This window comes from Ochotona curzoniae, unplaced genomic scaffold (assembly GCF_017591425.1).
Source record: "Ochotona curzoniae isolate NIBS_2020 unplaced genomic scaffold, NIBS_Ocur_1.0 scaffold_4701, whole genome shotgun sequence".
In the NCBI taxonomy this organism is placed as follows: domain Eukaryota; kingdom Metazoa; phylum Chordata; class Mammalia; order Lagomorpha; family Ochotonidae; genus Ochotona; species Ochotona curzoniae.
Window position 1 is genome coordinate 76,827,480 of NW_024467122.1, and position 18,108 is coordinate 76,845,587.

The 18,108-nt window shown below is 50.0% G+C and overlaps 1 protein-coding gene across 1 annotated transcript; it reads left to right on the forward strand.

Moving 5' to 3' along the window:
* Positions 1 to 8,720: 8,720 nt before the first annotated feature.
* On the forward strand, positions 8,721 to 16,692 carry CFAP161 (cilia and flagella associated protein 161). The gene is made up of 7 exons (XM_040970015.1): positions 8,721 to 8,789; positions 9,382 to 9,471; positions 10,350 to 10,582; positions 12,011 to 12,101; positions 13,872 to 14,030; positions 14,907 to 14,980; positions 15,959 to 16,692. The coding sequence occupies exons 1-7, from the start codon at positions 8,721 to 8,723 to the stop codon at positions 16,152 to 16,154; spliced, it is 912 nt and encodes a 303-aa protein (XP_040825949.1). The 3' UTR covers positions 16,155 to 16,692.
* Positions 16,693 to 18,108: the final 1,416 nt, after the last annotated feature.

Here is an 18,108-nt window from a genome sequence, read left to right on the forward strand (position 1 = left end):
AAAAAAAAAAAAAAACACACACACACAGGAGTTACTTTAAAACACCGTATGTCTAATGACTTAGACTTTCATGGTAAGGACTGGGTATGAACAGTTGTGGAATTCCACAGGGACTTGGGAATGTAGAACGGCCAGGCAGGCTGCTCACCGTGGTTGAAGCGAGGGAGCAGGGTAGCCCAGCAGCCCCTGTGAGGACCAGGAAGGGGCGCTGACTATTGAGACTGTGACCTTGGAGCATGGAAGTGTGTAAGGAGTGAAGGAGGGTGACAGCCAGCCATGCCAGTGTGACCTGCTTCTACTCTTCTCAGACAGACACCTGCAGTGAAGTCAGTACATCCATGAGATGGAGTTGGCAGAATTATTATATATATATTTTTAGAGCAGAGCAAAGCTGATCAGGTGGGTTGTTGGAGCAGGTGGTTCTATTATCCTAAGGGATGCTGTGGCTTAACTTACCATGCCGCAACACCGGCCTCTTTATCCCGGTTTTGTAAGCAGAGACTCCTGAGGCTTAGAGATCCCAGGACTTCAACTCAGCATGAACATGGACTTCAACCTGGCTCTGTCTAACTTTAGCCAACGTTGCTCTGTTGTTTCAGAAGCTTCTCCGATCAATTTACTCTACATGCAGACAGCATAACACACTATAAGATTTCTTTCCTGGACGGAGGATGGCCCAGTGGTCTTCATGCCTTCATGCTGATGTGCAGTCCCATTCCACCATTCATGGAGTGAAGTCCTAGTCCCCACTGTGAGAGTATTCGGAACGGGGGTGGTTGGGAGGTGATTAAGCTTAGACAAGGTCACGTAGGTGGCACGCCGATGGTGGCACCAGAGGGTTCCCAAGAGGAACAACAGAGAAGATGGCAGACTGCAAGCCGCAAGGAGAGCCCTCACTCAAACCTGCCACATGTTGGTCCCAGGCTCTGGAATGACCTGTAATACATTTCTGTGGTTCGAGTCACTCAGCCATAGTGTTTTGTTGTAACAGTCGGAGAAAGAAGGGAAAATGGGCCCCGAACCCCATGGCTTGGAGGTGATCTCCAGTGTCAGTGAGGCTAATATTGTTACAGGCATCCCTTCAGGCTTCCATACCTGATGCCAATTCATATAAAATCTTACCTGAAAAGCTTCCTCCCCTTGGATGGTCTTCTGCTGATATGGGATGTTGGTTTTGTTTTTAGATGTATTGATTTTTTTTATTGGAAAGGCAAATCTACAGAGAGAAGGATAGACAGAGACGCTCCATTCACTGTTTCATTTCCCAAATGGCCACAACAGCTGGAGCTGAGCCGATCCGAAGCCAGGAGCTTCTTCCAGGTCTCCTATGTGGGTTCCAAAGCTTTGGGTCATTCTCTATAGGCCACAAGCAGCGACCTGGATGAGAAGTGGAGCAGCTGGGATATGAACTAGAGGCCTTAAGGGATCCTGGTGCTTGAAGAGGGAGGATTAGCCAATCGGGTCATTGCACTGGGCCTGGGGTGTCAGTTTTGCACAAGGCAGCCTTAATGAATCACCACAGAGGGTGGATTAGAAGAACTGAAAATTTCTTTTCTCAGCAATCTGGAGTCAAGGTGTCAGAGGGGGGCCACTTCCAAAGGCTCTTAGGAGAGTCTATTCCGGCTTCATGTGGCCGCTGGCAGTGCTGAGTGCCCTTGGTTGGTAGCTGTGGGCCCCATTCCCTCAGCCCTCACACATGGTGTCTACTCAGTGTGTCTCTCTCCTCATTTCCCTCTTTCCGGGACACCTTCATGGCAACGGGATGTTCCAATCTGTCCTCCTGAGTAGCAACCCATAACCATATTCACAGATCTGAGAAAAGCATGGGTTTTGGGGCTCAACCCCATACAAATGGACACATCTTGGCATAGATAGATACGCAAATAATATGTCATTGAAAACATGTAAAGGTTTTTCAGAATGCATGTGGAAAATGGGAGTAAAAGATGACCTTATTTTGGTGTACAAAATTGTGAGATCTATGTATGCAAGGAGCCTTCAACAATGTTTGTGAAATGTTTATCATAAAAAGGATGCATAGATAAAGAAAAATATTTTTGCATAAACATTTAACTTGTCTGTATTTTTTTTTTTGTATTAGAAATTTTGTTGATTTATGTATTTGAAAGGCAGAGATGGGGAGAGAGGGAGAGAGAGAGATTGATTGATTTTCTCATCTGCTGGTTCATTCCCCAGAAGCTTGCTATAGCCGAGGTAGGGCCAGGTCAAAGTTAAGAGCCAAGAACTCAATCCAGGTCTCAACTGGGTCGCAGGGATTCTGAGCCATCACCTGCTGTTTCCCAGTGTGCACGCTCGCAAGACGCTGCGATCAGAAGCGGAGCCAGGACTCCAACCCAGGCACTCTTAGACCTGTGTGTTGCAAGCACGCTTTAGACCTACCTGCCCCAAAACGAGTATCCTCATTTCATTTTTTTCATGAACTTTTTGCTGTACTCTTGTATGACAAGGTTTATTTCAGACAATCTTCTGTGGTTTGACATTTTTTCAGCACCTACTGAGAACGTATCTTTTGTCCCTGTCCCTGTGTTCTTATGAAACACCATGAGTAGGGCTGGCGACCCAAGGGTGTGCGCTTGGGTTATTCTGACATCCTGGCAATGGACAGAGGACCTGGAGCTGGAGGCTGTCCTGGAACGTACAGAGAACAGTGGCCTTCCCAACTCTAACCGAAGGCCACAGAGCTGTATGTCTGCCACCTCGCAGGCATTTAGCACAGGTGGTTCACAGGTGTTCACAAAGAACTTCTCCCCTAGGAAATCATGGCGGGTCTTCTCAAAAGAGGCAGTGGCTTGTGTGCAGGTTCCATTGAGTTTTCCTTTGCTTGGGATCCATGTGCGTGGGGATGGCAGGGGCAACACAAGTTTCAGGTGCCATGTGTGCTGGTGCTGCCATCACAGTGGGCCTGGAGCCAGCACGCATGGATGCCCAGTAAGCGCAGCTTCCCCAGGGCTGGCATTATGCTGAGCAAGTTAAGCTGCTGCCAGTAACACATCTCAGGCGGGAGCACAGCTTTGACTTCCTGTTCTAGTTCCTTACGAATGCACCTACAAAGGCAGCGGAAGACACTCCTAGTGCTTGGGCCTCTGCCATCCACAGGGGAGACCAAGAGGAAGTTCCAGACTCCTGACTTTGGCTTGGAATAGCCTGGGATGCTGCAGCCACTTGGGGACTGAACCAACATATCTCTCTCTCTCCTTTCCTACTGTGCATTTCAGAGAAATACATCACTAAAAAAAATTTTGATCCTCTTAGATCTTAAGGTAAGGGCCTAGTGCAATAGCTTAGTGGCTAAATCTTCACCTTGCATCCACTGGAATTCCATGTGGGTGCTGGTTCATGCCCTGGCTGCTCCACTTTTCATCCAGCTCCCTGCTTGTGACCTGGGAAAGCAGTGGAAGATGGCTCAAAGCCTTGGGATCCTGCACCCACATGGGAGACCCAGAAGAGGTTCCTGGCTCCTGGCTTTGGATTGGCTCAGTTCCAGCTCTTGGGGCCACTTGGGGAGTGATGTATATCTGCCTTTCAAAAAAAAAAAAAGTAAGGTGAAACCTTTATATTAAAAGGAATAAACCGAAATATTTCTAAATATTATCACAGACATTTGCCATTTGACCAGCTACAAACTTAGCGTTGATTGTGGCATGGGGAGGGCTACAGAAAGTTCTAGAGCAGAAACTCCCAGACTGATCTCAGAGACCTCCGGCTGTTACTGCGAGGCTTTTCCTGTTATAGCTAAAATGCTGTGCCCCGGATCCGCCACACGAGGGCATAGTTGTCCAATTAAGGAACTTTTTCAAGAGAGGGTCACCATAGCCCTCACACTGCTAACCTCTCTTGGTGGTCTGGACAGGACCACAGTGCATGGAAGGACAGTCCCGTGGGGAGTCTATGAGGGCTGCAGACACCTGCCAGCCGAGGGGCTGATGTCAGAGCATCTCAGATGAAGCTGCTGCTTGTGACCTGGCACTCCGTATGGGTAAAGGTCCTGGCTGCTCTACTTTTGACTCGGCTCTCTGCTAATGTGCCTGGGAAAGCAGTGGAAGATGGCTCAAGTGCTTGGGCCCCTGCACTTGAAGTTCCTTACGAATGCACCTGCATTTGGATAGTGAACCAGCGGATGGATGATCTCTGTAAGTCTGCCTCTTAAATATGTCTTTAGAAAGAAAGGAAGAAAGAAAGACAAAGGAAGAAAGAAAAGGAAATCAAGCAGAATGCTGGCTCCTGGTTGCAGGTTGATAATTCATCGCTGGGTTCAGCAGCTCCTGAAGTGTTCTGGAAATAGACACATAGTCAAACCAGGAAGCGAGCCTCCTGGTCTCTCCGCTTTGTGGTTGGGGAGCCTGAGTCTCAGAGAGGCTGTGACTCCACCCGAGGATCACCCAGCAGGCTGCTCCGTGACTTCTGCTGTTGGGAGTGAGGAGGTCTGACCCCAGCACCTGTGACTGGAGTCGGAACGATGGTTTCCTGATCCCTTGGGGGAGTGGCAAGACTGGAGGGCAGCGAGCAGCCTGGGAGGCGCGAAGGCTGGGACAGGGTAAGGCCGTGGTTTGTGACGTCTCGGGCTGTGGCTCTCACACTGACTTGGACATTTCCCATGCTCTCCCCGGGCTTCCGTTTCCTCCTCTGTGCAATGAAGATACACCCAGTCTCTTCCCAGCAGCTCCAGGGGAACTGGAAAAGCTGCTGTTTAGGGGGAAATGTGCCTTTGTGCCGATAACCTCGTGTGTGTGTCCATATCTTCGAGTTCCCGGAACCCTGCCATGTCTTTGCGTTGATGTGTGATAAACATTGCTGCGATGGTGTTGTGTGCAGAAGCCTTGAATCGCTGGCTCTTACACTGCAACAAAACAAACATGCAAAAAGAAACAGGCATGAATTCAGGCTGGTTCATCTGTGCTGCATCCTGAATCTCCTAAGACAAAATCTTCCCCGGTTCGTATAGCTGAGAATCCATAAAGACCTTTTCAGCATATTTTAATTCACGAATTTGCATATTGGCCATGGAGAGAAGAATGCATGGGTGGCAGGTGAAGGAGGTGCTGCAGCCAGGGGCCAGGTGAGGGCTGAGAAGGAATGAAAGCTGAGCATCCCGTAACATGGATCCAGGCTCCAGGCAGGCGGGGGAGCCCTTGTTTTTCAGACCCTCACTGCCTGCTGCCTCCCAGGACCCACATGGGTGATGGGGGGGCTCACTATTGAAGTCCATCTTGAGAGCGGTTGCTTTTTTATCTTCGTGCTTTATGTAGTTGAGTGCTGTCCTCCTTTGTTTGAGAGGGAACCCCCCTCCCCACACACACTGCTGCTTTCAAGAGAGAAACCAATGTTCAATGCTTTGAGAGATTTTTTTTCTGGTCATTTAAAGAGAGAATCTTTGGGGTCCAGGATGGTGTGGCATTGGGCTTGCACCACTTGCTGTGCCGGCATCCCACACCAGAACACGTGTTGGGACCTGGCTGCTTTATTTCCAATCCAGCTCCCTTCTGCTGCACTTCGGAAAGGCAGCGGAGGATGGCTCAAGTGCTTGGGCCCTTGTACTCGTGTGGGAGACCCTGAAGAAGCTGCAGGCTTTTGATTCTGGGGTGGTCCAGCCCTGGTGGTTGTGGCCATCTGGGGAGTGAGCTGGTGGATGAAAGATATATTCCTGTCTCCCATGCTAGCTTTAAATACAATAAATGCTGTTTCTTAAATAGTCTGTTTAAAACACAGGAGCAATTGTGTTCACATGAAAATAGGCCCAAGAGTGAAGGTCATCACACAGGTAATTACAGGAGAATGCAACCATGTCTCCTCTGACTGCATAAAGCCATGCATGTCATGCCGTGTCTATATCATACAGAGAGGTCATATTCATGTCAATAGGAGCTCCAAGGCAGGAGAGGAGAGCCAGCTGTCACTTATTCATTTTTAATTTGAAAGGCATGTTTACAAAGAGAAGAAGAAGGAGAGAGAGAGAGAGTTTTTCTATTTGCTGTTTGATTCCCCCAAAGTCGGGAATGGCCAGAGCTGGGCTGGTCCAAAGCTGGGAGCCAGGAGCTTCCTTCAGGTCTCCCGCGTGGTGCAGGGACCCAAGGTCTTGGATCATGCTCCATTGCTTTCTCAATTACATTAGCAGGGAACTGGATGGGAGGTGAAGCAGCCAGGACTTGAACTGATGCCCATGTGGGATGCCAGCATCACAGGCAGAGACTTAATGTGCTATACAACAGTGCTGGCTCCAGGGTGTAAATTTTGTGGCCTAGCAGCTGAGATGCCCGCATCCCCCACCCCAGTTCTTGATTTTGATCTGGACTTTTTAGTGTTGGACAGTTGAGGCATTTGGGAAGTGAACCAGCAGATGGGAGCACTGCTGATTATAGCAACAAATGGATACACAAAGATTAAAAAGAGGTAAGCCATGTGGAAACTACGGTTGCTTTGTGCTATTTTCTAACTTTACAGGAATTACGGAAACATTTACTTAAACAGGGAACCTTGACATCAGAAGGACTAAGCTGAGCCCCGGCTTTGAGATGCAGCCTCACACGGTTTGGCTGCAGGGCTAGGCTCTGAGAAATGTATCTTTAAGTGATTCCATCACTGGGCACACTGCAGAGAGCACGTCTGGTCTTCAGTTTGGGTCACTGTGAACCAGGCCCCTCTTGGGGTTTTGCATCATGGCTTTTTGGGAAACAGGGCTTTGAATGGCATCTGTCACTTTGTCCTGGTCCTTCAAGTTCATGCCATAACTGCCACGAGAGACCAGGACAGGCCTGTCCATCAAGCAAGAACCACTGGTGGTTCTTGTAATGTCATACAAATCGAGTGACTCCATAAGCTGGTAACACAGTTGTTTAACCCTTCTTAATGCTGTGCTTTGAAATCACTCCTGTCACATTAGGTTTGTTTTGAAAAAGTGGGAAGGTGGCTCTGTGGCGCAATGGCTAGCGCATTGGACTTGTAGTGACAAAAAAAAAAGTGGGAATCTTTTTTTTTTTTTTTTCTTCTGCCAGGGTCATATGCGCCGTCATTTGAAGACCATGAAAATTTATTGAGTTTAAAAATCAGCCTGCTGCAGAGGTATTGGATTTCAAGTCCCACTTGTAGTTGCCTTGGCAGGGCCAGGTCACATGATTCTGCCAGCCTTCCCGGGCAGCGAGGGCCAGCTGTTCCCTCCCTCCCTGGAATAGTCATGGGTTTTGTGATGACATCAGTAGGTGATGGGAATCTTCCAGTCTGTCCTGGTCTGCAGGAGTGCTGTCACAGATGCCACCTACTGTCAATGGAAATGTCTCCAAATCGCCCACACTTAGGGATGCCGCTGGTTTCTCTGAGCCTCGCTTTCTTGATCAGAGGCAGTGAGTGGTGTAGGAGCTGACCTCGCTCTCTGCTTGCTGCCTCACCCTCTTTGTTGCAGCCTCGCCTGTGGGAATGCATCCGGAATTTACGGAGTCCCAAGGAGGTGAGACTGTCCATCTCCCCCGCTGCAGCCTGTCAGCTCGGATCCGTCAGCTCTGAAACGGCTGTCCCTCCACCTCCCATGTCCAGCGTGAGGTCACTGCTAGCTTTACTGATCACCGTGAGAGAAAAACACCAGCCGTACAGACAGGCCTTTATTAAGCAAGCAGGGCCTTTCCCTGCGCAGTGGAGAAGAGGGGACTGCAAGTGGGAAAGACAAGCTGGGTAGTAGACACAAAGGTTTTATACTCCCTCTGACATGGGTGCTGGCATCGGCCCTGCTTGGGCCCTGATAGGGCAGGGGATGTTGGCCTTTGTCCACCACCTGTCTGTGGCCTCGCCTGCCTTCCGGGCGTGCCAGTCTCTGGCTGAGGTCACTGTGGTGTCCACCCACTTCCTGTAACCGCGGTAACCATCACTCACCAGACTCCCATTCTCTCTGTCTTATCTGTCTGCCAGCTGCCCAGTTTTCATGGCACTTGGGATGCTTTTCCTGAATTATCATCTCTCTTCCATTCTAGGAAGCTTTTGAGCTTGTCTGATCCATCTCCAGGCTCTCCTAGGAGGTACCAAATCAGATGAGTTTACCGAAGGCATCAACCCCACATCCCCACAGCATGCTCATCCTTCTTGCTCCATAACCTCTCCTAAGATTTGACCCATGCCGGCTGTAGTGTATCCCAGCATTGTCAAGAATTCTTGGGAATCACCAGCTAGCTCATAAAATGTTTGGGGGTTGGCAGAGAGAATGCTACACAGCCCATAAAAAGGCAGACAAGTTTGGAAACAGAAGCAACAACAATAACAACAAAAAAGTAACAAAGTTTATGCCTTACTTTGGAGCCCCTGAAGTTCTAAAAAACTTCCCTCCTCTTCCTGCCGTGTTGTTTTGGTTTTCAGATTTCTACACGGAGCCCCCTTTGTTGAGAGGCGAGTTGCTGATCACAAAAAACAGACCACAGGCAAACAGCGCTTTCATATAAAATCTCTCTACTGCCTCCATAAAAGTTGCAACTTTCGTGTCAGTTTTGATTCTGTTCATTAACAGTCCTTGTTTCCTCTCTGGCGAGCACTTGGGACTATGTTTGCGCTTCTGTTGAGTTTTTCTCTGCCCGCTTTGCTGCGGAGGGAGGCCGGTTGACCACGGACCGCCCACCGGCCAGCGGAACTGACCAATCGCCCCGGGGCGGCGTCGCCATGGCGACGGGGCACGCTAACGCCAGCACGGTACCCGGCAGGCAGGCTCGCTGAGCGGTGCAGGGACCATGGCGCAGAACCTGTATGGCCCACGAGTGCGGATGGGCAACTGGAACGAGGACGTGTACCTGGAGGAGGTACCGGGGACTGGGGGGGTGAACGGGAGGCCTCCCGGCTGCGAAGGGTTCTCAGCACTGCCTGTTCTGCTCCCAGAACCCACAGCCCCATGCTCATCCAGCCCGCACACATCTGCATCCCAGCTTTTGTGTGTGCCCCGGTCAGGTCCCAGACGCAGGTGCCTTGGCTCTGGAGTTCCTGGTCTGCGCTTCCTCCTTGGGGTCTGCAGTCCCGCTTATCTGCTCTGTTCTTCCAGTTTCCAGGCTGCAGGTCCGACGAGGAGGCAGGCCCTGCTCCCTTCACCCCCCGCAGCCCACCCCGGGGTCACGCATGCTCTCCTTCAGTGTCCCCTTTGCTGGAGTATCAGATGACTTGGCGTGTGTCACCTAACAGAGGTGTCCTGTGGGCCCTGAGCCCCGCGTACACAGGTGGGGCAGGCAGCGGGGAGCTCCCCAGATCTCTGCCTGAGATCCAACCCTTAACGCAGTTCTCCAGGAACGCCGGCCTTTCCCGTGTGCCTCAACTTTTTTCTTCTGCTCTCAAATCGTACTTTTTCAACTTCTGGCCGCAAAGCTCTGTGCTCCAGGGGTCCTTTGCTTTCTCTTGCACCAGGAACGCATGAAGGATTTCCTGGACAAGCGAGCCAGGGGTCAGCTTCTCATCCAGCGAAACAGAAGACTCAAAAGTGCTCTTCTGAGACCGGTAATTCTCAATCCCAACGTGCTTTTCACGGTTCTGTCGAATGGACCGCGAGTAGATTCAAAACAGGAAGGAAAAAGTCCATGAGTTGCCATTGAGAAAATAAGAAATGACGTTCTCTTTTAAAAATGAAAACCACAGTATTTAGGATTCTTTAAGAATCAGACAAGAAACCAGCTCTTAACCATCGAGTCCCATGTCTTCAACTGCAAATAGTCTCATGGTGTGTACTACAAAGTTATCATAAGGGGCATGTTTGTTCCTCAATTTAAGTACTAAAAAAGATATTTATTTGAAAGAGAGAGCACAGAGAGAGTGGGGTGGAGACAGTGAAAGTGAAAGAATTTTCTGCCTGCCAGTTTACTCCTCAAATGGCCACAACCAGGACTGGGCCTAGCCAAAGGCAGGAGCCGGGACTCCATGTGGGTCCTCCACATCAAAGGCAGCGAGCCAAGTACGTGGGCCATTATCTGCTGCTGGATCAGAAAGTGGAGCAGTCAGGACTTGAACCAGTGATATCCTGACCTACTGTTCCACGGTGTCTGGGTATGGGATGATGGGACATAATGAGCTAATTGTGTTTAACTGCATTTTCCAAATAGAGATATGGGTGGATTAATACATGAATAAGTAGGATAAGTGTGTAAGGATTTTTAAAACGGATATTGAAGAAATTAACGACAGAGTCTCCTGGTGAGATTTCTACCCACTTCGTGGGATGTTGTTTGGGGTACTTGGGAACTTGCTTCGGCAAAGTGGAAGTGAAAGGGGCGGTGAACTTTGAGGGACTCCCAGTGCAATCCTTCCTGTGCTGGGTTTGCATTAGAGGATGGGACCTGGGACACCAGGGCTGATTTGAGAACTTCCTGTGAAAAATGCAGACACAGCTCTCCGTGCCAGAGGATGGCTACATCCATTTTGGCGACCATGTGATGCTGATGAATCCGGACTACCCCGAGACAGAGGCGGAGCTGGTGCTGGCTGGCGACCTGAGCCTGTGTATGACCCCGGATGAGATCAAAGCCTTCTTGAGCGATGAGTTAGAGGTGCCTTGTGGCTTGAGCGCGGCTCAAATCAAGACACCGGTGAGCAGAAACACCTTCGTTGTCTTAAGGTAGAGTGACCTTGGCGTTCGGATCGTTTACATCTGAAATATCTGATTACACATGCCTTGTACGAGTGCCCTGGGCTTGGGAGCAGGGCCCTGGGATGGAAGCCAACCTGGTAGGATTCTTGCCACAAGATACTCTCTCCTTTGCTTACTTGGAAAGCGCTGTCAATCTTTTCATTTTAGAGGGCGGCTCATTGGTATTTGCATACAACTCAAAATGCTGAGCTCCTAGATAATAGATGCAGGAGATTCAATGAATATCGTGCCTGGAAGCAAAATGGGTTTTCCAGAAACATCTTGGGAGCTCATTTGAATGCTTTTTGTTGATTTTTCTGTTGCCATGCATTTTTTTTTAAACATTAGAAGCAAGCGGTTTCATGCAAGGTGGCATTGCATGGGATCTGTTTCCAAATGAAATGTTCATTTAAAAATATAGTTGAGGACGTTCTGGAAGTGAGCCATGAACTTGTTTTTTTTTTTAAAGATTTATTTTTATTATTTTTTTATTGGAAAGGCGGATATACAGAGAGGAGAGACAGAGAGGAAGATCTTCCGACCGATGATTCACTCCCCAAGTGAGCGCAACGGCCGATGCTATGCCGATCCGAAGCCAGGAGCCTCTTCCGGGTCTCCCACGAGGGTGCAGGGTCCCAAAGCTTTGGGCCGTCCTCGACTGCTTTCCCAGGCCACAGGCAGGGAGCTGGAAGGGAAGCGGGGCTGCCGGGATTAGAACCGGCGCCCATGAGCCATGAACTTGTTAGATACAAATAGACACCTTGCTTTAAAAAAATGTTGCTTTCACTTTTTAATTTATGACAGTAGCGATTAAAGGAAGGGAGTCCCAGGGTGTGAGTCCTTCTCCCAGCTTCCTTTAGAATTCCAATCATTTGCTGGTAACTAAAGATAACTGCACATTAATCACAGTGTCTTTTCCTGAAGGCTTAAAGGAAAGGTGTGCAAGGTCTGCAGTTGTGTTTCCCTGTCTCAGAAGAGGGCAGTTGCTTCCTGGCCATCGGCTACAAGAAAATACCTTTCATGTAGCCATATTTTGAAGATTTTTTAAATTTGAATGGCAAATCTTACACAGAGAGAAAGATAGCGAAGTTTCTCTGCTCATTGAGTGTTCCATGCTGGTTCAGGGTCCCAAGGACTTGGGCCATCTTCCCACTGCTTTCCCAGGCCATAAGCAGAGAGCTGGGATCAGAAGTAGAACAGCTGGGATACGAACCGGCACCCATGTCGGATGCCAGTGCCGTAGGGTAGAGGATTAGCCTGTGTACCAGTGCGCCGACCTCTGTGTAGTCATTTAAGGCAGTAATGATGTGTGAATGTACGTTATGGAGGAGACAGAGGATAGAACTGCATGCTGCAAAAACAGAGCTGTATGATGAGTCTCCCACAGGGGCTCATGTGTCTGCTCTCCTCTCACAGCGCTGGAGGGGATGCCACGGCCACTGGTGAAGTCCTTCGCTACGGGCAGAACTTCTGCCTCGGGATAGCAGGAGGCGTTGAGAACACGATGGTGAGTGCTCGCTCGGAAGGGCCACAGTGGACCGGTCACTTTGGTTTCAAGAAATGGGATGGCAGCTATCAGCTGCGGTGGTCAGGGACCCTGCGTCCGTGGACCCCCTCCCTGGCTGCATTCTGGTTTGAGCCATGGCTTTTCCAATGCAGGTCAGGGTCTCTTATGGTCTCCCCGCTTTGACAGTCATGAAACATTATCCTGGAGGACACAAGACTAAGGGGTGGGCAACCTTTCTGTAAAGCAGCTGGCAAGAGGCAAAACTTGGCATCATCTCCACCTATAAATTAAATGCCTGGATCAATGAATGATTATAACACCTTCAAAGGTCACCAAGGCTAGCTGGGAAAGGTGTATGAACTAGATGAGCTTTTTTCTTAAATATTTGAACAGTCTTCCATGCATTTTTTTTTGAAGAAGATTTACTTGACAGGCAGAGCAATAGAGAGGGAAAGACAAAGACAAAGTCTTCTGTCTGGAAGCAGAGCAGGTAGATCTTGAACGAGCGTCCCATGCTGGGTGCTGGTGTCACGAGGCTCAGCTTATCCTGCTGTGCCCGGTGGTGGCCCTCCCATTTTACATTTCTGCATTGGCCATCACTCTGTCGCTTGCCACCTGTGGTATGCCATAGTTTAAGCCAGCAGCACCTTTCTTTCCCCTTATAGTACCAGGTCAAAAGAATCATGATAATAACGTTACAATAACGTTACAATCATGAAATCTTAAATTCAGTGGAATATATCACACAGTGCACTGATTGGTTGAGGGACCTGAGGCTGAGTCACTCAACTGCTTTGTGCCTCATTTTCCCCATCAGGAGAAACAGAGCAAAACTATCCCTCCCTGATGGAACTGGTTGGAGCACTAAACGAGGCAATACACGGGAAGCATTTACAAAGGAGTCTTCTACACATTCATAGAAAATGATCAGTCTGTTCATTGCATTTACCCGTTTTTTTTTATTGTTGTTTGTTTATTATTTTAAGATTTATTTACCTTCATTGGAAAGGCAAATACACAGAGAGGAGGAGAGGCAGAGAGGAAGATCTCCTGTTTACTCCCCAAGTAACTGCAATGGCTGGAGCTGAGCCAATCCAAAGCCAGGAGCTTCTTCCAGGTCTCCCACAAGGGTGCAGGGTCCCAAGGCCTTGGGCCGTCCTCGACTGCTTTCCCAGACTGCAAATGAGGAACTGTATAGGAAGTGGGGCTGCCGGGATTAGAACCGGTACCCACATGGGATCCTGGTGCATTCGAGGCGAGAACTTCAGCCGCTAGGCCATTGTGTTGGACCCTTTCCTTCAGTTTTTAAGCATGCTCGAAAGAAGGAGGTAAGAGACTTCTCTGTATTATAGATGAGAAACAGACCCAAAAAGGTTCAGAAACTTCCTCAAATTTCCATCCCGTCGGTATGCACCTGTGGCTCAAACCCTAACTTCGCTGACTCTACAATACTTCCTTGTCCACAAGGCAAAAGCGAACCTCAAAGACCCTTACTTCCTGACCTGGGTAAACCTCACCATTTCATGTTGTCCTCCCACAGTCACAGGTTGGCATGATGGGGCGGTGTGGGTTAAGCCACTACCTGTGATGCTCCATCACATATGGGAGGACCAGTTTGAGTCCTAACTGCTCCACCTCTGATCCAACTCCCACTAATGCACCTGACAAAACAGAAGAAGAAAGCCCTGATGCCTGGGCCCCTGCACCCGTGTGTCTCCCCAGCCCTCGGGGTGGCTGGCTCTCGGTTTACCTGAGCACTGTTGTTTCCAGTTATATTTATCGAGTGACCACAGGACCCTTTTGAAGTCATCCAAGAGGTCGTGGCTGCAGGAAGTGACCCTGACTGATGAGGTCTCCCACCTGAACTGTTGGCAGGCTGCTTTCCTCGACCCCCAGCTCCGGCTAGAATATGAAGGCTTCCCCGTCCCGGTGAGCGTGACCAGGGAGGATGGGGTGTTGGAATTGTGGGCGGGGACTGAGAGGGTGCTCTCATGGCTGCAATGCCCTGGGCTACTTGGAGCTGACCTACCAGGCAGGCACAGGGCATGACCCATCTTGTCCTGAGCCAAGGACTTAGCAGTTCAAACAGGTGGAGAATGGGGGCTTGTGGGAAGAGCTCACTGGGCCAGTGTGGGATTGGAGGAGTCCCAGAGCCGGCCTGCTGAGCTGGCCTTCCGTGGCCACAGCTCCCTGTCCAGGAAGTGACCACAATCACGGGCCAACCTGAATCTACCTGCCGGAGGACTCTGAGTTTTGGCTTCTTTCTCTGAGCTTGGCGGCCTTGTATAAATGTGCATGTTATACACACAGAAACGCATACATGTACACGCAATGCAATATAATACATACACACACCCTACACACATCTATTACACACACAACACACACACAATATCATAATACACACATAAACATGGAACATATGTGTGCACACACATACACATACAATAAAACACACACATACACAATATACATAAATATACACTTTCACACATATGACACACACACTCAAGGAACAGTTCCTGGCGAGTGGAATTACAAATGTATGATAGTGCAAAAAATTTCTGCACATTGCAGGTTTTCCAAAAATTCACAGAAAATGTGCCTCAAGAAAAAAAAAATAGGTAGAAGTATTTCACATGTTTTTTCTGCACTTTTTAAGTCCATATTGCATGAATTTTTAAAGTGCCCTTGCGAACATCCTCCCCGGCCCCGATCTTTTTAAGCTGACATGACTCTAGATGGTTCTGACTTTGCGGACGCTGGAGGCTGCATTCTGATAACACGTCTCCTTTCCCTGAAAAGGCCAACACGAAGCTGGTCATCAGCCACTGCCACACGAACCGGGCACTGGCGGCCCACCGGCATCTGTTTTTAAGGTACTGTCTTCCTGGGCATGCACAAGACTGGCATTGGTCTCCGGGCTGTGCGTATAAGTAATGGAATTTAATGAATCATTTTTTTTTTAAAAAAAAGGCTTTATTTATTTATTTGAAAGGCTGAGAGAGACAGAGAATATCTTTCATCTGCTGGTTCACTCCTTCACTCCTCCAACACCCGGGCCAGGCTAAATGCAGGAGCCTGGGACTCCATCCAGGTCGCCCACATGGGTGGCAGGGACCCAAGTACTTGGACCATCTCCCATGGCCTTTTCAGGTGCATTAGCAGGGAGCCGAGCGAGAAATGGAGGGGCTGGGACTCGAACTAGCACTCTGATATGGAATGAAGGGGTTTCAAACGCTGGCTTGACTTGCTTTCCCATAATCCACCCCAGGACTTCAATTTCAGGGATATAACCACACACACACATATAAATGTCCTTGAATGATGAGCTGTTGTTATATAGAATATTTATAATGAGAAAACTCCATGGAGTCCCCCTTTTCATTGATTGATTGATTGATTTGAGGGGCAGAGAAAGATGAATAGGGAGAGAGAGAGAGAAAGCTTCCATCTTTTGATCCCTCCAGTGGCAACAACATCTGTGATTCGTCCGGGCCAGAGTAGAGCATCAGAAACACCCTCCAGGTCTCTGGCAGCAATGCAGTGACCTGAGGTGTAGCTGCTGCCTCCCGGAGCCTGCACTGGTAGGATCTGGAGCCAGGGGCTCTGATGTGGGGCCTAGCATCCTAGCTGGTGTCCTAGCTGCCAGGCCAGACGCCTGTTCCTGGACACCCTGTTTTCCACACGTCCTTCCCAAGACCACCCTCCTGTCCTGATGTCTGTCCAAAGCACATGAAATTCCCTGCAGTTTGTACCCAGCTTCTGGCCTCCCTGGAACTTCCAGGATGAAACCCATAGCTTTCTGGGTGCTGTGAACTCCATGTCCGACCAAAATTCCTTCTCTCTTGCTCCAGCACCTACTTCGGGAAGGAAGCTGAGGTTGTGGCTCACACCTACCTGGATTCACACAGGGTGGAAAAACCCAAGAACCACTGGATGCTGGTGACCGGGAATCCCAGGAATGATGCGTCCACCATGCTGGATCTGCCCAAGCCACCGGCCGAGGACACCCGAGCCGTGGAGCAGGCCATGGGCCTCAACACGCAGTAACACACCTGGCACACACGTGGTCTCTGGGGGCCCTGCTGTCATCACACATAGCTTACATGGGAAAGAAACCGCCTTAGTCACATCTCAAAATATCTTTCAGTGAAGTAGAGAACTCTCTGGATATTCTGTTAAAGCGAAGGCTGTCTGTAGATTGTGGGGTTAGCAGCTCTGGGAAACACACAGTATTTGAAAATGGCTTGATGGACTGTCCGAAGAACTCAGCTGCTTGTCCTTCAGCCTGCCAGCCTTGGCAAAAGAGATAGATTTCGGGTGCCACCCTGGAGGCAGGGTACCACCAGTTCCCCCTGTACTCTGCACAACCCGCTGGGGAGTCCATGGCGTGTGGCTGTGAACTGTGGCCTTGTGAGACGGCCCGTGTGTTGCTCCCGTCTGGCTTAGGGTCAGGTTCCTCCCTGTCCCCCACCCCCAGCCTGGAACCTGCCATTGTGTGATGATTGACAAGCTGCAGAATCCTCCTGTCTCTAGCTCATCCTTGAAACTCAGCAGCCGTGTGATTAGAGAGCTCCTAGCAGAATAAATGCATGTCCTCCCACTTCCTGCATCACCTGGGCATTGTTTGCTGAGCTCTGTGCTGTGTCTTCTGTTGGGGGGTGAGGCGTCCCCTGGCCCATAGGCACATGCTGAGCAGAAGGCTGATTCACAGACAAATAGATGAGAGGCAGGAAGTGGGCCTCGATGTGTCCTCCAGTGAGTGCTGCAGGACGGTGCGAGGGCGGCCCTGCCCTCAGCAGTACTCGGATGGGCTCCATCCTGGGCGAACTTGACAATTGCTGATGCCTGAGCCCCAGCCCGGAGAGGTGCAGCCTGGACACTGGGCTTGCACAGATGCTTCTAGCACGCCGTCAAGGTGCAGGCCTATAGCTTGGGCAGCGGGGGAAGGAGCTGGTCCCCGGGGGCTGTCGGAGATGGCTTTTCTGGCCGGGTAGCAGAAGCACATGGAGAGCAATGGAGGAGCTGAGCCCATCCTGTCCTCCAGGCCATTCATTAGTGGGACTGCGCTTCACACTAGAGTCCTGCTTCCGATTTGGAGTTCAGTCCAGGCATCTGTCTTTTATTAATTTAAAACTCACTCACCTATTTATTTTAAATTGATTTAAGAGATACAGAGAGCTAGTTCAGGCCCTGAACCAGCAATGGCCTGGATTGGGCCTGCCTGGTGCCAAGAGTCAGGGACCCAACCCAGGTCCTCCAGGGAGGTGGTGGGAACCCGCCCAGCTACTCAAATCATCATGTGCTGACTACCCCAGGGTGCGCACTAGCATGAAACTGGAATTGAGAGTGTAGCTGGGACTCGAACCCAGGCCTTCCAATATGGGATGGAGGCATCCCAAGCAGGGTTTTAGCTGCTGTGCCAAACACTTGCCCTGCCACCTTATTGTGAAGTGCAGCTGGGTTGAGAGCCACGGGGAGGACAGTTAGGTGTGTCTCCAGAGCTCTGGACTGGGGCCAGAGGTAAGTTGGGGTTCTCCCTGGAGAAAGCCTTCGTTACGAGGCTAACCTCTCTGGCTTGCTTCTGAACAGCTGTCAGTGCTTCAGCTCTCACAAGCCTGCCTCGCCTGATCCTTGGGGGACTTGCGACTCAGTGAGCGGCTTTCAGACCGCCAGGAGTGAGGGTCACCGACCACTTGGTGCACAGGTGCAGTCAGTGACTGACAGCAAGGCCACCACCTGGCTGACCTTGACTGTGAAGGACCTCACTTGAAGGCACACGCCCCGTCCAGGGAGGGTAATAGAACAGGGATGCTCTGTGCGGCTTGGATTAGAAGCAAAGCAGCCAATCACCGAGTACCGAGAAAGCACCTTACACAGTCGTCAAAAAGTTTTTACGCTTATTTAAAAAAAGTTGTACATGTCTGAAAGGGGCAGGGCAGGAGAGAATTTTCCGTTCAGTTTTTTGCCAGATCATCACAATAGCCAGGGATGGGTCAGGGAC

Bases quoted from the DNA above. Each gene is read 5' to 3' on its own strand.
- CFAP161 (XM_040970015.1), top strand. From the start codon at position 8,721: ATGGCGCAGAACCTGTATGGCCCACGAGTGCGGATGGGCAACTGGAAC. The intron at 10,583-12,010 runs GTAGAGTGACCT...CTCCTCTCACAG, and splicing joins AACACCTTCGTTGTCTTAAG to CGCTGGAGGGGATGCCACGG. The intron at 14,981-15,958 runs GTACTGTCTTCC...CTCTTGCTCCAG, and splicing joins CACCGGCATCTGTTTTTAAG to CACCTACTTCGGGAAGGAAG.